Source organism: Odocoileus virginianus, chromosome 13 (genome assembly GCF_023699985.2).
Source record: "Odocoileus virginianus isolate 20LAN1187 ecotype Illinois chromosome 13, Ovbor_1.2, whole genome shotgun sequence".
NCBI classification, from domain to species: domain Eukaryota; kingdom Metazoa; phylum Chordata; class Mammalia; order Artiodactyla; family Cervidae; genus Odocoileus; species Odocoileus virginianus.
In genome coordinates this window covers 2,140,466-2,165,625 of record NC_069686.1, presented here as the reverse complement: position 1 = coordinate 2,165,625, position 25,160 = coordinate 2,140,466, and the positions used below count along the sequence as shown (strand labels likewise).

General features: G+C 36.6%; 1 protein-coding gene across 1 annotated transcript in view; it reads right to left on the bottom strand.

Moving 5' to 3' along the window:
* Positions 1–25,160, bottom strand: part of COL5A2 (collagen type V alpha 2 chain) — a 152,607-nt gene that overhangs the window by 15,381 nt on the left and 112,066 nt on the right. The window contains exons 22-44 of the mRNA XM_020900310.2: positions 24,690–24,743; positions 24,360–24,467; positions 22,319–22,372; positions 21,637–21,735; positions 20,382–20,435; positions 19,463–19,561; positions 19,298–19,351; positions 19,154–19,207; positions 16,186–16,239; positions 15,324–15,377; positions 10,329–10,373; positions 9,905–10,003; positions 8,740–8,847; positions 8,394–8,447; positions 6,174–6,227; positions 5,904–5,957; positions 5,439–5,492; positions 4,926–5,033; positions 4,758–4,811; positions 4,169–4,222; positions 3,241–3,402; positions 2,347–2,454; positions 1,140–1,247 (exon numbers count right to left, since the gene is read on the bottom strand). Coding sequence (XP_020755969.1) covers positions 1,140–1,247; positions 2,347–2,454; positions 3,241–3,402; positions 4,169–4,222; positions 4,758–4,811; positions 4,926–5,033; positions 5,439–5,492; positions 5,904–5,957; positions 6,174–6,227; positions 8,394–8,447; positions 8,740–8,847; positions 9,905–10,003; positions 10,329–10,373; positions 15,324–15,377; positions 16,186–16,239; positions 19,154–19,207; positions 19,298–19,351; positions 19,463–19,561; positions 20,382–20,435; positions 21,637–21,735; positions 22,319–22,372; positions 24,360–24,467; positions 24,690–24,743 — 1,746 coding nt within the window. The remainder of the gene's footprint in view (positions 1–1,139; positions 1,248–2,346; positions 2,455–3,240; positions 3,403–4,168; positions 4,223–4,757; positions 4,812–4,925; positions 5,034–5,438; positions 5,493–5,903; positions 5,958–6,173; positions 6,228–8,393; positions 8,448–8,739; positions 8,848–9,904; positions 10,004–10,328; positions 10,374–15,323; positions 15,378–16,185; positions 16,240–19,153; positions 19,208–19,297; positions 19,352–19,462; positions 19,562–20,381; positions 20,436–21,636; positions 21,736–22,318; positions 22,373–24,359; positions 24,468–24,689; positions 24,744–25,160) is intronic.

The following is a 25,160-nucleotide window of genomic DNA, read 5'->3' as shown; positions in this document are numbered from 1 at the left end:
TTCATTTCCTTGTGTACATATTCCTTAGTCAAGAATTAAGGATGCCCAGTTATTTACTGTAGCAGTTCGACCTTAAAGCTGCCCTGGAATTGCTACAAATTTGGGCTCACCAATGTTTGTTGTGAAACATACTAAATCTATACTTGGCTTAATCAACCTCTTCAACAGTGGACCCACAGGAACTACAACCAGACAGAGGCACTCCAACACCAGAGAAGCCCCAAGACACTTCTTTTACTGTGCCTCCTACACTTAGTCTAAATTCATCTTTTTTTTATTTTTATTTAAAAAAATCAAATTATTCAAAATAAATAGACAACACTTAGATTCCTTGTATTTTGTTTTCTTTATATTACCAGTGAATAGTTTCCCTCCTTTTTACTTACCCAAATAATATCCTTAAGGTTTTAAAATAAAATACCTGTGTTTAGACATTAAACTACATTTTAAAATATATAGTCTTCCTTTCCTGTTTTATTTTGATTTCTTTTTTCCACAGAACTATATTTTTACCATTTGAACAAAAATTGTTCTGAAAGGCATTAATTGTTTCTCTCAAGAAAACGTGACACTAAACATTTGGCAATTTACTCATTAAAGCACTGAACAGAGGAAATTTCAACCTGTAACTTTTCAAATCACCTTTGAAAAGCTGATTTCCTCTCAAAAGAGCCTAAGGGAACTTGATATCCACAATGTTATATATAGGGGTATTTAAGTAAAATGATCTCTACTTACTTGGCCCTCTTCACAAGCTTTAACAATTATATTAATCTTATCACCATAAAACTTGGCAATTTTGACAAATATGCCATTCCAGAATGAAATAATCACAAGAGAAAAGATAAACAGTTGTAACCTTTCACCTTCAAAACAATTTGGCAACAACCTAAACCAACTAAAATACTTGGCTCCTGACGAGATGAAGGCCAGTGCAAGACACCAACCTTATTACCTTTTTCTCATGTCATCATTTAGTCAACTCTCTAGGGAAGGAAAAACACATCAAAAAACAGCACTAGAAAACTTCCTTCAGGTCGAATGTACAATTTCTAGCTTCTAAATCAATTTCTAAATTTCAGAAATGTCCCCATAACACCAGACAAGGAGGGGAGGATGATCTTCACTGCAGTACTCACTTCCGGTCCTGGCTCCCCCACAGGGCCATTGGAACCTGGGGGCCCAACGGGTCCAGGTGGACCTTTATCTCCTGGGGCTCCAGTTGGTCCTACTTTTCCTGGTGTGCCCTGAAATAAAGCATAAATATGTCAACCACTTCTGAAGAAGCTTGAGGAGACAGTTCACATAACAGCTATGTTTAAATGGCACCCAGTGTCTCCCTCTAGAGTAATAACTATCAGTTATCACACAACACCAATTATCACTGCAGTACCTTCCCAGAGGCGCACCCGCTTCTTACCACACCCATCCTGATATATTGATGGGACTATTCTTTGCACCAATTCAGGTGCATTTTGGGTTTTACTCCGAAGTACTATTTTCAGATCTGGATGCCCGTCTTGAATCTGTGTCACTAAGACAAGGTCATCCTTACTCTTCCACTTAGTCTCCTCACTTTATTTCTGTATCCTGACAGTTTGAGCTCACTATTGGGAGAGCAAATATTCCAGGTTCCTTGGCTCACTCCTGATAACAATAAAGCTGCTCTAGACTCCTAGTCTGCTGGTTTCATATCTCAACTCACATGTCCCCAGTTCCAAGACCCCAGCAGTAAATCTATCTCCACATTCCATATAAAAACATCATTTTTTTTTTCTCAAGTGTGTAAACTTTCAGCAGTAAATTTTAATCTCTTCAAAGCTAACAGTGAGTTAAACTTTTATCCATACTCCAGGGAATATGAAATTCTTAGCAACCTCCAGGGAATAGGAGATTGCTTTCAGAATCTGTCATTATAGTTCACCCCACTTTCACCTCCAGTATTACTTTAGCTCAACTATTTCTTCCCTTTGATGGTTTATGAAAACTTAGTCTCTGAACTGTGAAATATGGATTTTTCCATTAGGCATGTTTATTTAAAAAGAGGCTACCTACTCACCAGGAGATTATCCCTCTTCTCTAGCTCCATGGGTATTTTTAATCTTTGAAGAAAGATTTAGAGTCACCAAAAATCCACATCCTTATTTGTCTAAGTCTCTAGTCCCAGGGTTAAATAAATATATTTTTCAAAGGTACTTAAGAATTTGACATTTAAAGTCAAAAGGTTTTTCAGATACTCTGTGCCTTTAAAAGATTTAAAATTATTAGGGAAAAAAAGGTAAATTTTCCCTTCACAAATAATATTGCACATAATCAGATGAAGTATTGACCAGTGCAGCTACTTACTGCTGGGCCTGGAAGGCCAGGCATCCCTCTCTCTCCACGCTGCCCCGGCATGCCGACGATTCCTCTTTGCCCAGTTGTTCCAGCTGGACCAGGGGGACCATCTGGACCCTAATTTTGAATACAAACTATAATAAGAAATTCTCCAGGGAAAACTATATGCAAGCACTTTGTAATAGATGACAGCTTTATAGGTCATTAACTACGAGTATTATTATTACCCATAGTAATATATTAAGTATGTAATATTAAGTAAGTATTAAGATTCTGTTCTACTAAATTATACCATATATGAGCAGTCAAAATGAGTAATCCACACTGAGCCTCTAACATTATTTAAAAGTGAGAACAGGTTGGAATTAAACCAATTAAACCATTATTAAAGCTGAGAATTAGTTTAAAAGAACTTGAAGATAATGTAAATATTGACAGAATAAAAGAGGTAAATATTCAGACAGTTTTCCTCCTTTTAAACTGACAAAAATTTTAAAACAAAGAAAAGAAGTTGGGCTCTATCTAAACATATTAATGTTGAGGCATTTATATATTCAGTAAATTGCTTTAAAATTTTTTCTTAGTACAGATATTTAACAAAAAATTGTTTTCTTGTTTAGTTTTTGAATACCATATCCATTATGTTATATAATGGATATGTTATATGTAATGGATATGTTATATGTTATGGATATGTTATGGATATAATGGATACGTTATAATGTTATATAATGGACATATAATTTTTCCTAGAATAGAGAATTGTAAGTTAAAAACCTATAGAGCACAATGTACTCAAAGGATTATAAAGTGCTCAGGATAATGTATAAACAGTTTCTTTGTGGCAGTAGTTATTATGAGTTTCTAGTTAGAGGTAGTCTAGAACCAAGATGCCAAACTTACAGGTTGTCCATCTTCTCCTGGGTCCCCTTTATCTCCTGGGCCACCAGGAGGGCCAGCTGGTCCTCGATCTCCTACTCGTCCATGAGACCCGGGGTCCCCACGAAGACCTGGAGGTCCTTCCTTCCCAGGCTCCCCTAAGGGCCCCGCAGGTCCTGGAGCTCCCTAGTACAACATGGGAAGAGGCCCAGAGGGCAAAGTGGAAGCCATGTTAGAATACCTAATACGGGGCTCTCTGCTGCAGAAGCAGAACCCCACGTTTCACAGGTCCATTTTTCTTGTTAATCACTCAGTGGATTTAAACAAAAAGTAAAATACACAGCTGTAGGTTCATTTCATTATCTGCAGACAATTACTCTGACTCATTATGAAAAGCGTACTGACAATATTATAAATCAACTAAACTTCAACTAAAAACTAAATGTGGTTTGAAATTGTAAAAAAATAAAAAATGCGTTTGAAATTAACTTGAATTTTCAAACTCCATAAGGCTCTTCACCAACAATGAACATGTATTTTCTTTTATCTGACTTGATCTTGTAATGAAAAAATAACTTCTATTATAGATAATCTCAGAGATTCTTCCTAACTGAAAGGAATGATTATTACCACACAATACTGTGAGTATTCAGTACCCAAATGAAGTAATAGTCAAATACTGGTGTTTAAAAGGATTTGCAAATAAGCTCCTCCAAGAAACATTCAATGATTAAAGATGATTCGCTTGACAACACACCTGTATGAATTATTGGGACAAGAACTGTTAACACAGGATAGCAAATCATTAAGTATTTAAATAAAAGAACAAATAATAACTCAAATATATGTGTGTGTATCATTATAATATGTACATGTGTGTGTTTGTGTGTGTTATTATGTGTTGTGTGTAATTATTCCACTATCAGTGATTTCAATTATTGAATTGACTTACAGCAGGACCTGGAGGTCCAACTCTGCCGGCAGAACCAGGAAATCCTGTAGCACCCTAGAAATACAATATCATACAAGCAACTTTAAAATAAAAATTAGTTATATATACTTTCTAGGGTCTACTTATTTTACAGCGATACCTAGGACTTTATATCCCTTTCCTTCTTGTGAGCAATAAATTTTTTTCTTGTATCGCGCTTTTGTGAATCGGTTGGGATTAACTGGTAGGAAGGATGCTAATTTTCTCTTTCCACTTTCCATTTATCTTGAACATATACAAGTATATTGAAGACGAGCACTAGGATCACATTAAAATTTCTTATAACAGAATTACATAAAGTGCGTTCATATTATTCATTCCCTCTTCCATAGGTAATCTATTATTTAGGTTATATATGAGGAAACTGGGTCTCCAAAGTCATAAAACTAATTTTAATGCAGATTGTCATCCAAGTTAAGCACTTTTTCGACTGCAATATATACAACTAAAAATTGGTTGTTACAGCTTCAAAGGAACTTTAAGATGGCTATAAAGTACTAGATATCTGTGACTAGCTATGCATAATTCCCAGAGCTTCAAACCAACTTACAGGTGGACCCTGAGTTCCTCGACCACCTTTCAGTCCAGGAACACCATTAGGACCCTAAACAGAAAGAAACAAACAAAAGGGTGTTACAGTAAAGAAAGATGGTCTAAACACAAGGTCTAAACAGTGGGAACTGGACTCAAGTTGTATCTTGTTTTACTTTAAACTTACATGAGGCCCTGGGGATCCTGCTAGCCCTTGTGGTCCAGGAGAGCCAGCATCTCCCTTCTGCCCAGGCTCTCCAGGTTCACCCTTCACTCCAGGCTGCCCATCAGGACCCTACACCAAAGAATAAATAAGGAACTGGCTGCAACACTTACAGACAAATTTTTCATAATAATTATCATTTATTCATATATTATAAAATGGTGATTTGTAATCAGTATAAAAGCTTAGAAAAAAAAAGAAACACCCAATGAGATCTTTGAAGACAGTCTGAAAAAGTAAGTTATGCCACCATATTGTTTATTATAACAAGTATATAATTCAAAATAATGCAGATGCATCCATTTTGTGCCAGTCCATGAAAAAAAAAAAATGTATTGAAAATGAGACTATTGCCTAGAAAACTATGTCTTCCAAAATCTTGAATATACCTTCAAAACAAATGATAGTGATAATTAAATTCATTGCTGTAGCAAGAAGAATGATCATTTGTAAATTCAAGACATTTAAAAATCATACCTGGGGTCCAGCAAAACCAACAGCTCCAGTCGGGCCATTTTCACCACGCGAACCCTAGAAGACAAACATTACTGTAGGTTTCACACATTACTCTAAACAGGAACAGTATTTTTAAACACAATTTTATAAATCTGTGTCTTGAAATGTACATATAGAGAAATTAGACATGTTGCTTGAGAGGACTCCTAAGGGTGATATGGATGAGGGTCATAAAAAAAAATCCCAAGTCTCAAAGAAGCTTCTGATTATTTAGTAAATGAGCTGCTTATGTAGACTTAATAGACTGTATAGAAATAATACACTGATTTTTTTTTTAAGTGTAATAAGAAAAGTAAAAGGTGAAAACCAGGAAGTTAAAAGTAACCTAACCCAACAGGCATGGTTTCATATAAATATCAAGACAAAATGATGGCCTCTTTTACTGCTCAATCTCACACTACAGAACATCAAAATACTGTCACTTACGGGATTGCCGCGGGAGCCAGGAGGGCCAACTAAACCTCGAGGGCCGGGTTCTCCCTGCAAAGCAGATTTTGGATGGTTATTGTCCAAAGCAACGGCAAAACACAGTACAACTGTAGGACATGGTGTTCGATGTGTTAGGTGGATGGGAGGAGAACTCTGAGATGATCTAGCCCAGCTACCATATTTTATGAAAGAGAAAACATTATGAAAAAGAGCCAGCACTCAGATCTCAGAATTCTGAGTCCACAAGATAACAACTTTTGACATTACCTTTTCTCCAGTAGGGCCTGAAGGACCTGGAGGGCCCAAGGGACCCGGAAGACCCTGTCAATGAACATAGCATAGGCATATTGAGGAAAAGAATGTGCAGAAATCTCCACATTTAAACAAAGAAGGTACTATTTTGTTACAGATGACTGCTTTTGTAAAACATTACCTGTAATAAATGATACAGTCTGTATATTCTCAATATTTTTACATCTAGGCTAAAACAATTCCCAGGGGATTCCCTCCACAAAATGTTTCAATCTGTTTCATCCAACTCAACTCGTCTATATACATAACACTCTTCAAACATTAGTCTGAAACCAGTGCTATCCTTCAACAATGTTTCTGTGTTTCTTAGCTTGTTTAATTTTACTAATATCTATTTGAAATTTGACAATAGATTGAAAAGGCTTTTCTTATTTTCTATAGAATACTTTATTCTTAAACTGTAGAAGTGAAATATCATTCCTTTATTTTTTAGAAAAGTGAAATTGTGCTAAAGCCCTCAGTTTTCCACATTCCTCTGTGATGAAAGTGAATGGAACCACCCCACGGCACTGAAGGTGATGGTGTTCTCTGGCTCAGAGTATAGCAGAGCGACAGGTGGGGTTTTCCTCACACAAGCACAGTTTTTAAACAGCTGCACTGCATTGGAGCCCTTCCTAAAACAGGTTTTCTCTCTGATATTTGTGTATTGCTTTTTCACAAGAAACTCAGATATTCCTTTGCCATTTAATTTGTGTATGCATCACAGAAGAAACTTAGGGAATAAAATGACTTTTTAATTTTATATTGTATTTTAAGACAAGAACATGAGAAAACTGCGATCTTAAATTCTCTAGATCTATAATGAAACAATATTCTGTCATTCACCTAATACACTTCCTTAAAAGATTTGATTGAATATAAAGGTGACTACACTAAAATTTTTTCCCCTTTATATGAGATAAATTCTCTGCTTCTTTTCCTGAAACAATGCATTTCCCTCACTAAAAATTAAGCAGTCATTGCTTAAGTCTTGATCCTATTGCATTGCAGTTTCAAAGTATTCAATAGTTCAGTGGAGCAATAGATGGATATTTCTCCTTAAAATAAACTGACAGCACATCATTCCTTCAAACAGCTCTTCATTATTTACTGTGCACTCCAGACCAACTGTGATGTGAAGCACAAACAATAAACCAGATTCACTTAGACCACTTTTGAAATATTGAATCGAATGTTAGATTTAATTAAAAGGCAAAGATACTTTGATTTCATAGTTTGCTAAATTGTTTCACCTTTAACTAGCTTTCCAGAAAAAGAAAAAAGGAATTATTATAATAAGGCTAAAACTTTCCTATAATATATATTTTTTATTCAAAAGTTAATATAATCAGTGTATTAATAGTGACTCAATAGGCAGAATCAAAATATTAACAGCAGCTCAGTGTCATTTGCTTTTTTAATAGCACAACTGCTGTTGTCAGGGTACAGTATGACAACTAACAGCAAACTAAGTCATACTGAATCAGAAACTATTTAGCAAATATCAGGCACTATTTCCAGAAAATGTTGACTATCTGAGTGACTAACTATCTGCTCTTACCTGAGAGAATCATTCATGTCTGAAAATATATTTTCATTCTGATTGTTTGATTATCCTTAGAATTGCAAATACATTCTAGTTTTGAGGACATAAAGCTTGTTAAGCCTCAATTTCTGGAAGGGCATTAAACAATCCTTCTTTACATTTCGCTTGTTCAGTCTCATTAATGATGATTCATCGTGCAGTAATTTTCTCACACCTGACATCTAGCATTTTGAGAAACATTCACCACACCTTTGGTTACTCGGTAAAACTCTACTTGCCTACACTGGAAGGAAGTCTAAGATGACTCATTAGATTAGCATTTTAATAAACAGAAACATTGCATATGGAATAAACATGATAGAGAAGGAAAAAGAGGGCCCCACTGCTTAAAGCATCAATTTTATATGCACAGTAAAAATGTGTCTTATTTCATTCTCTCAATAATGACTTTATTTTTTTGGCTTGTTCTATTTCAAGGTAAGCAAATGAATATCCACAGGCAATCAATGTCAAATCTCAGATTTCATCATTCTCCCAAATCTTGACCACCATGGAAACATGAGACTTATTCTAGAAAGTTCTGGCAAACTCATACAGTAATGATGATGTTGATTCCCAGCCCCGCCACTGAAAAGAATGGTTTCACTTACTCTTGCTCCATCATTTCCAGCTGTACCTTCAGCACCTTTTTCTCCTATGCCACCCTGCGAAAACACACAAAATGCCATTTATTCACTTAGGTGTCTTTTTCCTACACTGGCATGGAAGCTTCATGAGGGCAAGAGCTCATCTCTAATGTTCACAGCTGTATCCCCTTGGGCCTAGAACAACGGTGGGAGCAATGCAGTTGGGACTGCATTTTCTAAGTACACGTATACTGAAAGAATGAACGACTTGCAACTTAGGATGGCAGACGTAAAAGTCTGCCCAGAAAATCATTATCAGCAGAAAATCTAAATGGATGAATAAAATAAATAAGTAAATAAATAAACTTACTCTGTCACCCTTGGGGCCAGGAGTTCCTGCAATTCCCCTTTCTCCTGGCATACCTTGAAGACCTGGTGGGCCTGTATCTCCAGGGGTTCCAGGTGGTCCTGGGCTGCCCTAAAATGAAAAAACATAAGTAAGCTCATCTATATATTAAGGTTTAGCCACATGGAATCCCTGTTTTGGTAGACCAAAAATAGTAGAATCTTGGCAATTACATATGGCTCAACCTAATGCTTATATTTTTCATTTGGGAAAACTGTCTCTGAGGTCATTATTTTTTCTTTAAATAATACCTTTCTGTTTTGACTGTTGCTTTGCTTTCAGATTTCCTCTCTGGGAAAATTGGGTACTGATTCAAACAAAAATGATAGAGTTGCCTTTTTATTTTCTTTTATTGGCAACATCATAAGGATTCTAATAAGAAAAAGAAGACATTACATTTAGAGAGTACATCCATTCTCTCTCTAAAGAACCCATGAAATGAAGCTGGTTTTCAGGCTTATTCAGTAATGAAACTGAGGTAGATCTTACATGATCTCTGGCCCTTGAAGGTGATAAGGTATCTAACATCTGATCACAAGAATTTCTGCTCTAGTAGTTTGCACTGAAAATGGCCACATTATCTTCTATCAACTTTAGAATGGGACCCAAAAGGAAATGGTGCTGATTTTTGTGTTATAATGCATTGTACTTTCAGAGTTCAAAAATGACATACTTTTATACATTTGGTGAGCAGAACTACAGAAACTGTGACAAGGGAAATGGAGCATATGATTAGGAACATCTCCTAATAAATTATGCAATTTTCCATTTCTTGCCTCTGCTTATAAATAAAAGTCCTTAGGAAAATATATAAATAAATTTTAGAAATTGTTTTGTATATGAGGAAATATCACTACCTTGTGTACTGGATCATAAATCCCATCAAGGAAGAGACTCCTTTATACCCGACTCTTTAACGTCAAAGAAAATCAAGTAGGTGCTCTTTAAATATTTGTTAAAGAAATTACTTTGGAAAAACAAGAGAAATAAATTCTAGTACCATCATGTGTTTATTGACCGGTAAATTATAAATCAGCACAATATTGTAAAGCAACTATTTTGCAATAAAATATTTTAACAATTAAAAAAATAAATTAATAAAAATTACTGAGCTCACTACCACACTTACTTTTGGACCATCAGGACCATGTCCTCCAGCCATTCCTTTCTCACCAGGAAGTCCAGTTATTCCTGGTTCTCCTCTTTCCCCTGGATTTCCTCGTTCTCCCTACACAACACAGAAGTGACAAACAGTCTCAGTGCTTGATCCGAAAATGGATTTAAATACGTTTCCAGAAATCTGAAAAGTGACTTCTGGGAAAAGATTTAGAGATGAGCAACCATTAAGACTCAATTTTTTAATTTAGTGAGAAGAAATGAACTTGAAGCATATGCTGGCTTCACAGCACAGACTATTTCTCATCAGACTGATTTTCATCAAGTAAAAGAACTGCAATGAATAAAATACAGTCAAGTTTAAGATGAAAGATGGTTTTATAAACGGAAGCCAATGGAAACACAGTTAATCAAAAAAAGAAGAAGAAAATACTTACTCTAGGTCCTAATGGGCCAACTGCCCCAGGATCTCCAGGAACCCCCTATAAAATACATTTTTTAAAATGAAAAACTTTCAACTAAATTTTAGATATTTATTAGCAAGTTTTCCAGATCATATACCTAATTTCTTCTCTAATACATTACTGGACATCTGACTAAGTCCATAATATTGAGTAAAGAAAAATGTGTACACTTTTATAAATGAGGGGATATCATATACATTATATGGAAATACCTGGATGACTGTTTTTTGGCAATGAGCACAGGCAAAATATTGTCTCACAAAGATAGTACATTACTTAGTGACAAAGCAAGAACTTTAATTTCCTAACGGAATATGAAAAACTTGTAGCAGAGGAAAGTGAAATTAAAACTAATGAAGTACTGATCTTTAAAATAAGAACTTAATTCAATTTACTAAATATTTCTTGAACACAGAATATAGACAACACACTCTGCTAGAAATTGTAAGTTCAAACTAATGCAGTCATGACTATGTTAAAAGTCTTAACTAAAAACTCTTAACTAAAGGAAAATTTGTCACTTAAAATTACAAGTACAATTTTGTATTATAATAATGATACAAATGTTATTTGTATTTAATACAAATAATAACTTTATCAAGTAGGCCTCAAGTTTTATCCTTTAAATGTACTGTCTTCATTGTGGCATGATCTTCCTAAAGCCCAAATTTCATAGTATTTCTCTCTAATTAAAAGCCCTTCCTTAGCTTCCCATTACTCCAGTAATAAGAACAAATTAGACTCAAAACATTCCCTGTCATCCTCTAACCTCATCTTCATCCTTCTCAAGTTGTTACCGTATTTCTGACTTACCAAACATTTTCAACACCTAAATTTGATTAGCAAACCTTTGCACTTGCTGTTTCCATTTCCTAGAATATTTTCCTACCTTCCCTCCTCCTGACTTACCACCATTTATCCTTCAGATTACATAAAAGATACTAGTTTGTTGGGAAAATTTTTTCTAAACCTCCAATGTCTGAATTAGGTACATCCTCTAGATTTACACATACATAGTGCTTCCCTTATCACTGCACTTAAAACATGCTATTGTCATAACTGTCTTTCTATACTCTCTGTCGCTATTAAAATAAAAATTAAGGCAAGGTCCAATTCATCTTATTCAATTAGTTAAGGTCAAAGTTTAGTAGAGTGTAGGACAGAGTGCTCACCAAATATTTGTTTAAAAGTTAAATGAATGAATAAATCACTCCAAGAAAAATAAATTATATAAACCTATATGTTGGTAAAATGATATAAATAAAATGTAATTTTCTGTTCATAACTGTTTATGAAGTCTCCAGTAAAGCACAACAGTTCCAATAAGACATATTTAGTGATTAATAACACAATCCTATAAGCACTTGACATCATATTGGCTGTGTGATTTTGGAAAAATTGCTTAATATCTATGTGCCTCATATTCCTCATCTGTAAAATGAGCTACCCAACGTCCAAGGTCAGGGGCGGCCGAGAGGAGCTACCCCACATCCAAAGTAAGGAGCAGCGGCTGTGCTGCAGATTCCCCACGTCCAAGGTAAGAGGGTAGGTGTTGAGAGAGGGCATCAGAGGGCAGACAGACTGAAACCACAATCACAGACAACTAGCCAATCTGATCACAGGACCACAGCTTGTCTAACTCAGTGAGACTAAGCCATGCCATCTGGGGCCACCCAAGATGGTCAGGTCATGGTGCAGAGGTCTAACAGAATGTGGTCCACTGGAGAAGGGAATGGCAAACCACTTCAGTATTCTTGCCTTGAGATCCCCATGAACAGTATGAAAAGGCAAAATGATAGGGCACTGAAAGATAAACTCTCCAGGTTGGTAGGTGCCCAATATGCTACTGGGGATCAGTGGAGAAATAACTCCAGAAAGAATGAAGGGATGGAACCAAAGCAAAAACACATCCAGTTGTGGATGTGACTGGTGATAGAAGTGAGGTCCAATGCTGTAAAGAGCAATATTGCAAAGGAATTTGGAATGTTAGGTCCATGAATCAAGGCAAATTGGAAGTGGTCAAATAGGAGATGACAAGAGTGAACATTGACATTCTAGGAATCAGTGAACTGAGATGGACTGGAATGGGTGAATTTAACTCAGAGGACCAATATATCCACTACTGTGGGCAGGAATCCCTTAGAAGAAATGGAGTAGCCATCATAGTCAACAAAAGAGTCTGAAATGCAGTACTTGAATGCAATCTCAAAAATGACAGAATGATCTCTGTTCGTTTCCAAGGCAAATCATTCAATATCACGGTAATCCAAGTCTATGCTCCAATCAGTAACACCAAAGAAGCTGAAGTTGAACGGTTCTATGAAGACCTACAAGACCTTTTAGAACTAACACCCAAAACAGATGTCTTTTTCATTATAGGGGACTGGGATGCAAAAGTAGGAAGTCAAGAAACACCTGGAGTAACAGGCAAATTTGGCCTTGGAGTACAGAATGAAGCAGGGCAAAGTCTAATAGAATTTTGCCAAGAGAATGCACTGATCCTAGCAAACACCCCCTTCCAACAACACAAGAGAAGACTCTACACACGGACATCACCAGATGGTCAACACCGAAATCAGATTGATTATATTCTCTGCAGCCAAAGATGGAGAAGCACTATAGAGTCAGCGAAAGCAAGACCAGGCTGACTGTGGCTCAGATCATGAACTCCTTACTGCCAAATTCAGACGTAAATTGAAAAAGTAGGGAAGACCACTAGATCATTCAGGTCCGACCTAAATCAAATGTCTTATGATTATACAATGAAAGTGAGAAATAGATTTAAGAGACTAGATCTGATAGATAGAGTGCCCGATGAACTATGGAAAGAGGTTCATGACATTGTACAGGAGAGAGGGATCAAGACCATCCCCAAGAAAAAAAAAATGCAAAAATGAAAAATGACTCTCTGAGGAGGCCTTACAAATAGCTGTGAAAAGAAGAGAAGTGAAAAGCAAAGGAGAAAAGGAAAGATATACCCATCTGAATTCAGAGTTCCAAAGAATAACAAGGAGAGATTAAAAAAAGTCTTCCTCAGCGATCAATGCAAAGAAATAGAGGAAAACAATAGAATGGGAACAACTAGAGATCTCTTTAAGAAAATTAAAGATATCAAGAGAACATTGCATGCAAAGATGGGCTCAAAAAAGGACAGAATGGTATGGACTTAACAGAAGCAGAAGATATTAAGAGGAGGTGGCAAGACTACACAGAAGAACTGTACAAAAAAGATCTTCATGACCCAGATAATCACAAAGGTGTGATTACTCACCTAGTGCCTGGAATGTGAAGTCAAGTGGGACTTAGGAAGCATCACTATGAACAAAGCTAGTGGAGGTGATGGAATTCCAGTTGAGCTATTTCAAATCCTAAAAGATAATGCTATGGAAGTGCTGCACTCAACATGTCAGCAAATTTGGAAAACTCAGCGGTGGCCACAGAACTGGAAAATGTCAGTTTTCATTCCAATCCCAAAGAAAGGCAATGAAGCAATGCTAAAGAGTACTCAAACTACCACACAACTGCACTCATCTCACACACTAGTAAAGTAATGCTCAAAATTCTCCAAGTCAGGCCTCAGCAATACGTGATCCGTGAACTTCCAGATGTTCAAGCTGGTTTTAGAAAAGGCAGAAGAACCAGAGATCAAATTGTCAAATCTGCTGGATCATCAAAAAAGCAAGAGTTCCAGAAAAACATCTATTTCTGCTTTATTGATTATGCCAAAGCCTTTGACCGTGCAGATCACAATAAACTGTGGAAAATTCTGAAAGCAATGGGAATACCAGACCACCTGACTTACCTCTTGAGAAGCAAGGTGTATATGCAGGTCAGGAAGCAACAGTTAGAACTGGACATGGAACAACAGACTGGTTCCAAATAGGAAAAGGAGTATGTCAAGGCTGTATGTTATCTTCCTGCTTATTTAACTTATATACAGAGTACATCATGAGAAACCCTGGGCTGGAAGAAGCACAAGCTGGAATCAAGATTGCCGGGAGAAATATCAATAACCTCAGATATGCAGATGACACCACCCTTATGGCAGAAAGTGAAGAAGAACTAAAGAGCCTCTTGATGAAAATGAAAGAGGAGAGTGAAAAAGTTGGCTAAAGCTCAACTTTCAGAAAACTAAGATCATGGCATCCAACCCCATTACTTCATGGCAAATAGATGGGGAAACAGTGGAAACAGAGGCTGACTTTATTTTGGGGGGCTCCAAAATCACTACAGATGGTGACTGCAGCCACGAAATTAAAAGACGCTTACTTTTAAGGAGGAAGGAAAGTTATGACCAACCTAGATAGCATATTAAAAAGCAGAGACGTTAACTTTGCCAACAAAGGTCTGTCTAGTCAAGGCTATGGTTTTTCCAATAATCAGGTATGGATGTGAGAGTTAGACTACAAAGAAAGCTGAGAGCCAAAGAATGGATGCTTCTGAACTGTGGTGTTGGAGCAGACTCTTGAGAGTCCCTTGGACTGCAAGGAGATCCAACCAGTCCATCCTAAAGGAGATCAGTCCTGGGTGTTCATTGGAAGGACTGATGCTGAAGCTGAAACTCCAGTACTTTGGCCACCTGATGCAAAGAGCTGACTCAGTGGAAAACACTCTGATGCTGAGAGGGATTGGGGGCAGGAGGAGAAGGGGACGACAGAGGATGAGATGGCTGGATGGCATCACTGACTCGATGGACATGAGTTTTAGTAAACTCCAGGAGTTTGTGATGGACAGGGAGGCCTGGTGTGCTGCGGTTCATGGGGTGGCAAAGAGTCGAACACAGCTGAGTAACTGAACTAAACTGAACTGAAAATGGGCATTATAATAATACCTAGTACATAAAAGTTCTTTTGAGGATTAAAATCGATAATTAATTTAAAGCAAAGCAGAATAGCACCTGACACATAGTAAGTGATATTATAAGTCAGAAATTTTTAGTATTACTACTTTTATTATTCAAAAACTTACCTGATCACCTGGCTTTCCACCTTCCCCAGGAGGCCCTGGAGGACCAGGAAGCCCCTAAAGTAAAAGTAAGAACATAAACCTGTGTCTCCATGGAAGTTAATAGGCCACTAGTGTTAACACTTCACCCTTTACAATGCATGGAGCTCCCTTACTATTTTCAAGGAAATGATACTGTTCAAATAAAAGTTGAGCAAAATAAAACTAGAAACCTATACCCTTTAATATAACACAGCAGCTAATCCTTTTGTGGGTGTAGATTTTTATTTGCACACCACTTAGCAAAAATGATTATGTAGCAATAGGTTCTTTATATTTGTGAAGTATTTAATGGCTCTCAGAACAACATTTTAGGCTGATAGAATAAATATGGAAAGTTAGCCTGAAACTTTTTCCCCAAATTATGATTACCCAACGCTATTAAATATTCTACCAACATATTTAGATAAATTACGAAAATTTGTTCAACAAAAAAATTTATGGCTGAGCCCCTTCACCTAAAAACTGTCACAACATTGTTAATCTACTATACTTCAATACAACATAAAACATTTAAAAGAAAAATTTTAGATGCCAATAAATTAGATAAGCCTTAATATAGTTAAATAAATCCTACTGAGATATTAAAAGGATTTTATAATTTTTAATTTGTTAAGAGGTTTGGGTTTTGGTCAGTTTTTCAGGGAAAGTGTATTCCTGTTCTTCGAGCAAAATTGTTTGATTTCATCCAAATGTCTATCCTATTTACTAAAAGAGAAATTGCTTCTTTGAAAATTATAGAATGTCACATCATTCAACCTTATCCTTTTCATAAAGAAGCATTTTACTGGGGGAAGAAGGAAGGGAAGATGGGGTCAGTGCGTACCTGAAAGCCGGTGGGGCCTGGAGGACCCTGCTCTCCTCTCTCCCCGGCTAGACCCTGAGTCACAAAGAAAAGAGAAGCATGAACCCCAGGAGCCAGAGCTACTCACTTCCTCTCTGCATGAACTACCCAAGTATTCATATTTCTTTGCATTTCTTCCAATCACAAGTTTTTCACTTTAGCCAGATAATAAACTAGTCCTAAAAATCACCTAATGATATTGTTTGAAGTCCTTCATGGTGTGAAAATACCTCCTAAAGCCAGCAAAGAAACTGACAACGTGTTCCTTTTTTTATCCAAACATAAGTGTCTGCAGTCAACTGTAAAATTTGTGGGAAAACTGACTATTGGACACAGACAAATTCTTTACTTTTGTATACCCAATCTAATGTTTCCATTGTAGTTTCTCAGTGTTACAAGAACTATTAATCAAACTTTCAAAACTAGAATAACTAGAGAAAGCAAAGCCAACTTTTTAGAAAGATATTTAAATTGTCCCAGTTCAAAACAAATAAACATGCCAAATGATGAGCAGATTTTAGACTTCTAGGATGAAAATAAACCTCGAGATATTATTCCTTTAAGGAATAATAGGAATAATATTATTCCTTAAAGGAATAATAAGTAGGAAATAATAAATTTGAAAATTCTACCATTATTATTCAATTTTTAACGAGTTTATTCATAATTATTTAGCTTATTTTCTAAAGTTTTTGATAGAATTTCATAATAACTATTTGGTCCTAGGCTTTTGTTTGCTGGAAATTTATGATTAGTAGTTTTGCCTAATTTCTACTTTGGGATGTGATCTTTATTTGTTTAAGATCTACTGAATTCTTATCTTCCTTTTCTGTTTTGAAATACAGTTTATAAGTTCTTAAGAATAGACCCATTTGCTTAATGTTGTCATTTTCATTCGGGGGCACTAGGACCAGATGGCCATTCGCATCTCTTTAGGATCCTTTGTATTTCAGGATATATATGTAGGTGATGCCAAGGAATTGATATTCCATTTTATTTTCTTAATTTGGTTAGTTACCCTCTGTCCAATAAAGCATTCCTGCTTATGGTTTTGATCAAGTATTGTTAACTTTTTTCAAAAAACAGCAGTTTTAGCATTTGTGAATTTTGGATGAATGCGGTACTTACTTGTACCCTTTGTGGGCATTTATTTTCTGACCCTAATTTTAAGACCATCTTTCCTGTCACCCCACAACCTGGGGTGCTTTCATCATTCTCTCTGTTTCAGCACCTAGTCATTTTGGTGTAGAGTTAGGTTAATATAAGACTTTTATCTGTGTTTCTTGATGGTAGGGCCAATGTTGAGTTAAAAAAAATAATCGCCTGAGATGCTTTTACGTTGTCAGAGGATTTTGGTTATTGTGTATCGTTTTCATTCTTTATTCTCAATTCATATTTAGGATTTCTCTTTTTATTTTTTCTCATTATGTTGGTAATTCAGAATCATTTGTTTACGTCATATGAATGGCGAATTTTTGTAAATTTTTTTCCTTAATATGTATTAATTGACTGCATATTCAGAAAAGATTGACTGGAATGATTTCGATATTTAAAATCATTCAAACTTTTATTTATGGCCAGGATGTAAAATTTAATTATTCTGGAGATAATTTTGTGTTAACTTGAAAATAAGGTTGATTGTTGATTGTTTTGGCGATGTCGAAACATCAAACATGATGTTCATTAGGTCATGGCTGTGCTCCCATAGATGTCAGTGCAAAGTTATTTTTCCTGTTCCCATTTTCTATTTAATAAGGATTATCCATAGTGTGTACAGTTGAGAAAATTAAGACTGTAATCATTACCAGCCAATTCCTTCAGGGCATACACAATTCCAAGGAAAAATTGAAAGCAACTACGTGTGTGCACCCCAATAGTTCATAATGCAGCATGTTTATAATAGCCAGGACATGGAGGCAACCCAGATGCCCATCAGAGACGATGGATGAGGAAGCTGTGGTACATATACACCATGGAATATTACTCAGCCATTAAAAAGAATTCATTTGAATCAGTTCTAATGAGATGGATGAAACTGGAGCCCATTATACAGAGCGAAGTAAGCCAGAAAGATAAAGACCATTACAATATACTAACACATATATATGGACTTTAGAAAGATGGTAACGATAACCCTATATGCAAAACAGAAAAAGAGACTCAGATGTATGGAACAGACTTGTGGACTCTGGGAGAAGGAGAGGGTGGGATGTTCAGGAGAACAGCATTGAAACATGTATATTATCTAGGGTGAAACGGTAACGATAACAGCTAGGTTGGGTACATGAGACAAGTGCTCGGGCCTGGTGCACTGGGAAGACCAGAGGGATCGGGTGGAGAGGGAGGTGGGTGGGGGGACTGGGATGGGGAATACATGTAAATCCAGGGCTAATTAATATCAATGTATAACAAAAACTAATGTAATGATGTAAAGTAATTAGCCTCCAACTAATAAAAATTTAAAAAAAAAAAAAAAAGGAATAATAAGTAGGAAATAATAAATTTATATAAGTTTATATTATATAATATAATTATAACTTCTATTATAATAATTCATAATTATATATCACAAAATGCATTATTATTCATAATTATCTTCCAGCTTAAATAAATTTCTATAAGGTTTAATATTAGAAAAATAAGCATATTTCAAATAAAATACAGTATAAAATATTTGTCAGATACTATTTTCCTAGCTGCTATATTTTTCAACTGTGACAACATAGAGATGATGAGGTAGCTTTTGCCATTAACATTCATAGAAGCTTAAAATAATAAGGCCGGAGATGCCTTTTTATTTCAGCTTTCAAAAGATATAACTGAAATTCTTTCATCTTGCACTTTCTTACTTGCTTTCCCCTGAAACTTATCCATATGTAAAGTCAAGTCTTAGAGATAAGACAACCATCATTGACAAATGTAATGTGAATATATTTTCAATAAAACTTACCGGGGGCCCCACAGGACCAGAAGGACCAACTTCGCCATCTTTTCCAGGAGCTCCCTAGCATCACAGAGAGATAATATATGAGGTGAGGCCAAGAGAATTTGGATAATTCCATTTTTTTTTCCTTAGCATAAAATGGGTAGTTACCCTCTGCCCAGGAACACCAGCATTTCCTGCTTCTCCAGGTTTTCCAGGATCACCCTAGAGAATCAATACAAACAAGTTTAACTTAAGTTTCTATAACAACTGATTGACAGTTGTTATAGCAAGTGAGGATTATGATGAGATGGCAACATTAGACACGGTACTTACATTGCTACCTTTGGGGCCTGGAAGACCCATACTCCCAGGCTGCCCTCTGATCCCTATGGAGCCTGGAGGACCCGGCCGGCCATCTTCTCCTGGAGCACCCTACAAAATTGACAGGAGGAATGCAAGTTTCACATCAGTTCTCTCTGTGTCACAGCACCCAAACTGTCACTCCTTTTTGCATACTATAAAATTTATATAAGCTTTAAACTGTGCTACATTTTAATGTTAGCAAACCAGAATAGTTGAGTATTAAAAAAAATACTGCTGAGATATTTTAGTACTTAGAACAGAGACTTAATTCTTATTCTGTATACGTTTCATCTTTATATCTCTTTACACTCTCATATTAATAGGGGAAATCCTTCTCTTCTTTCATTTACTCTTATGTGTGGTAATGAAAACTCACTTCTGTTTCACATGTACAATATAAACGAATGGCCCAGAATATGTGAGTTGTCAAACTTCATACCTACTTATCTCTTAAATGTATAAGATTGGAAGGATATCAAGAAACAAGATTGTTACTAATGGACAAATTCTACCAATATTCATAAATACATCATTTCAACTTTTTCATTTATGTCAGAGAAGTAATCACAATCTCAAACACTTATTTCAGTGTGTGATCAATTTTTGGTCAACTTGAAAATACTCAGAGCCTTAGGATTTGCTTCCAGGAGGGGAGGGTGTATTTCAGACATGATCAGCACCCACACAATCAAAAACATTGATATTGTTCAGCTGACAGGTCATGTCTGACTCTGCAATCCCATAGACTGCAGTGCACCAGACTTCCCCATCCTTCCCTGTCTCCCAAAGTTTACTCAACATACATAACCTTAACTAAGGATCTTACCATTCAAGCTGCGTGTCAATTGAGAAATATTAATGGTGGTGGACTTTTGTTTAAATCACTTACCAAAGGTCCAAGTTTTCCTTCAGGACCTTGGACACCAGGATTTCCTGTCAGACCCTAAAAATTAAAAGCAACTGTCAGTTTGCTGCTGACCTACCACTGAAGTAAAGATTCCAAAGAGTAAAAATAGCACTGCATTTAAGATCCAGTCCTGTTTTGCAGTGCCCACTCTCAGGAACCTTAGACTCCCCTAGATAAACTCAGAGCTCCGCCATGGACTTCACCCAAAGTGGCTCCAGAGGATACAGGTCAGACAACACAACACGCCAACAAGGTACCCCAGGTGGAAGCCTCCACTGGGAGAAGTCCGCCCAGCACAGCCTTCAGGGCCAGTCTCCAAGCCTCCTGTAATGGGAGGCCCATGTGAGGAAATCCGTCTACATGCGAAGTGCAAGGCGCCCCCCTGGTTTGAAATCTCCAGCTAACCAATTTTTTTTAACAGCACCTTGGACTTAGTATGCCAGTCCTAGCAAGGTGAAGGCCCAGGTACAAATCTCTGCAAACTCAAGAAATACAATAGCTATGCCTCCTACCAGGTTCTTAATATCCTTCAGAGTCCTCCAAGTTTAAAATCTATAGTCAGGAGTCATTTTTACTAAAAGTAATTGGCCATTCAGTGGGCATTCCACCTTCACCAGGTATCTAGAGAAGATTATCAAAGCAAAGAGGAACCCAAGGACTGGCTCTCACATAGAAGGAGAGAGAAAGGGTTGTAGGAGACTTTTACTTCTACCTCTAATGCAGGGTAGGAGGTAATAAAGGGTAATACCTCTTTATCTTGAGATAAAGAACTTACACTGAGCCAAATTTATCTTTCCAAGCGACTTTTGTATAATTTTTTCTCTTTAAGGGGCGTTGTTGACAACTGAATATTAGTATTTACATAGTTTGAAAGAATTTTCAAATGACATTTTGTTAAAATGAAATTTACCAGGAACACTCTCTGGTAAAAGTCAAATTGTTGTTTATTAGCAAATAAAGAAAAATTACAAAAATTGATAAACTGGATTTTTTTAATCAAGTGGTAAAGTTATTGATCCATACCCCTTTGAAAAAAGGAGATTAGAAGTTACTATTTTTTTCTATACATGATAAAAATAACAAACAATTCATAAGTAATAAAGCAAAATCCATAAAAAATTTTTTCCAAGTTGTGATATTAAGTTATTAAAAAATAAAACCTTTAAAAAACCTTTAAAAATTGATTCTCAGGAGCATAGCCCTTGGGTTGATGTAGCAAAAATTGCTGTGTTCTTACCCGAGCACCTGGAAGCCCAGGTTCACCTGGACGTCCTGGGTCCCCCTGACCTCCTTTAGGTCCTGAAGAGCCAACAGGACCCCTCTCTCCTTGAGCGCCCTGTTCCAAAGCAAAGCAGAACATGTCAGGAAATAAAAGAATGCAGGTGAACAAAAGCAACTGTATGTAAAACCCTTGTTTTATAAATCAAACCACTAGTGTAAAAGAATTGGTCAAAGTGGGTACAAAGACCTCTTTGTAAAGCATGTCACTTCACATTTTATTCTCATTTGGATTCCTTGTAATAAAGGTTTTTCATCATTATTTAATGAGAGTTGTGTTTAAAGCCTCACTCCAATAACTTAGATTTAGAAACCCCAGAATTTTTAAACAGTCTAAATTTCTAAAGAAAGGAAGCAAACTATATCAGCTAAAGGAAAGATTTATGGTCTGTTCTTCTCAAGAACTTCCCTGAAAAGTTTGAAAAGCAAACTCCAATATACCTCCAACTATCATCCTTCTCCCTGAGGCCTCTATAATGAAGAAACTGCACAAGAGGGATCTGGCATTAGGTCTAATATCCATGTCCAACTCTTTTCCAGATCCAGAACCCATGTGAGCCAAAGCTAGATAACCATTCTGGAAAATGGCATCTTTTGCAAAAGCACCCACAAGAATGTCAGTCTTGACAAGATAAACGTACCTTTGGTCCAGGTAAACCATCAGAGCCTGGAAAGCCACGATTGCCAGGAGCACCCTGCAAGTGACCAAAGTATGATTCTCAATTGTGGGTGTTTATGTAACATACACTGAATGGGTAATTGTTATTCTTACTATTATAAGATTTTAGGAGCTATGATCAAGCCAACACAGCAATAGATATGTATAAGAAAAAGTAACCTGACTAAACAGAAAGAAACTTTAAATTTTGAAATATATATATATATATATATATAAGTCGGAGAAGGCAATGGCACCCCACTCCAGTACTCTCGCCTGGAAAATCCCATGGATGGAGGAGCCTGGTGGGCTGCAGTCCATGGGGTCGCAAAGAGTCGGACACAACTGAGTGACATCACTTTCACTTTTCACTTTCATGCATTGGAGAAAGAAATGGCAACCCACACCGGTGTTCTTGCCTGGAGAATCCCAGGGACGGGGGAGCCTGGTGGGCTGCCGTCTATCGGGTCGCACCGAGTCAGACACGACTGAAGCGACTTAGCAGCAGCATGTATATAACTACTGAGCCAAAATTATTCAAATCAAGAAATATTCTAATGCTTCACTGTAAAATCAAACTTTGAGAAAAATTGATACCTAGATATAGATACAATAGGCAAAGAAATGGTACCATGTTTGACAACCACAATGTCAGTGATTATAGGCATTAGTATTGTCTTGGATGTGAAACTGTTTACATTCTCTGAAGCTCTGTACAAAAGTAAGGTGATATTGTTAATCTTCCTTGCAGACCGGTTTCATTATAGTCCAGTCGCAGCAACTTTTTCTGATCGTTCAAGTCACTCAACCTTTACAGGCTTCCTGGATTTGCATTTGTTGTTTGCTCTGCTGAAAATGTTCTTTCAAATTTCTTGCTGACTCATCCTTATCTTACAGATCTTATCTAGATGCCAACTTCTCAAAGAATCTCATTTCCTAAACACCTAATCTAACAACACATGACTGTCATATGGTTACTCTCTACCACATCACCCTGTTATTCTCTAAATGTAAAATGTGTGATTACACTGAGGAAATCAGAGTTGAAAGAGACACATGTACCCCAATGTTCATCGCGGCACTGTTTACAATAGCCAGGACAAGGAAGCAACCTAGATATCCATCGGCAGACAAGTGGATAACAAAGTTGTGGTACATATACGCAATGGAATATTACTCAGCTATTAAAAAGAATACATTTGAATCAGTTCTAATGAGGAGGATGAAACTGGAGCCTATTATACAGAGTGAAGTAAGTCAGAAAGAAAAACACCAATACAGTATATTAACGCATATATATGGAATTTAGAAAGATGGTAACAATGACCCTATATGTGAGACAGCACAATGGACACAGATATAAAGAACAGACTTTTGGACTCTGTGGGAGAAGGTGAGGGTGGGATGATTTGAGAGAATAGCGTTGAAACATATATATTGCCATATGTGAAACAGATCACCAGTCCAAGTTTGATGCATGAGACAGGGTGCTCAGGGCTGGTGCACTGGGATGACCCAGAGAGATGGGATGGGGAGGGAGGTGGGTGGGGGGTTCAGAATGGGGGACACAGGTACACCTGTGGCTGATTCATGTCAATCTATGACAAAAACCACAATATTGTAAGATAATTAGCCTCCAATGAAAATAAATAAATTAATTTAAAAATAAAATATGTGATTATATTTTTATTTATAGGTTGACTTATTTATTGCTTACCTCCCCACTAAACTACTGTTTACTAGCTCTCCATGGAGGCTGGGACCGAAGCACTCTTGTTCACTGATGTGACCCAAGCACCGTGTATCAAAATTGGCATGGAGCAGTTGTTCGATCAATGTTATTGAATGAATGACTAAACAATGATTAGACAGTTGGCTTCCTTAATTCACAGATAGCTATACTTAACTGTGTAATATATCTGCTAGCATTTCTCTTAACTGCTCTAGTTTTCCTCAATTTCCCAAAAGTTCCTCGAGTAATCTCCCCACAACTATAAGAATTTATTTTGTTATTCAAATTTTACCCTTTCTCCCACTGGGCCCGGAGGACCAACTGTTCCTGGGTCACCTCGGGGACCTCGTTTGCCTTCTTCACCAGGTGGGCCAATTGGGCCCTGGATACCATGTGGCCCCTATTGAAAGCAGAAGGACAGATAACAGAAAGAGCCATTCAGCAATCGGGTTACAGTCAAAACAGTTCAGTGAGTCACAGACTTTAAAGTATAGCAAGTGAACTATTTCCATCAAAAAGTATAATTCTCTTTATCATCCTTTTAAATACTTGAGTATTTTGGGCTTACACTTTGGGATCACATTCATGTTCCTCTTATCATTTAAAAGAAATAAAACCTTACCGGTTCCCCTTTTGGTCCAGCTTCTCCTTTGAAACCTGGGACTCCTGGATCCCCCTAAAATAGGAACATAGAAAACTATAAGAACCAGGATATTTATCCAGCCCAACCTGCTTTAATTGTTACAGTGAATGGGCTTTAACAATTTCTGCAGCAGAGTCTGTACTGAATCAATAATACAGTAATTTTTTTAATGTATGCAAATCTTATAGAATGTGAGTGAAATTTTATAAAATCCAGTATTGTTAGGTAGCAATTTATATATTTTACAGTGATCTTCAAGAGATTTACCCTTAAAATCTTATTTTTAATCATGCATAGTAGGATGATTAGAATAATTAAATTATTATTCCAATTTGATAATAAAAATTAGAACTAACAATGACAACTTCAATAGGTATATCTATTTAGGTTCTCTTTTAGGAAATAGATTTTGTTCACCCAAAACCAAAGTAATTTTATATCTATGTAGTA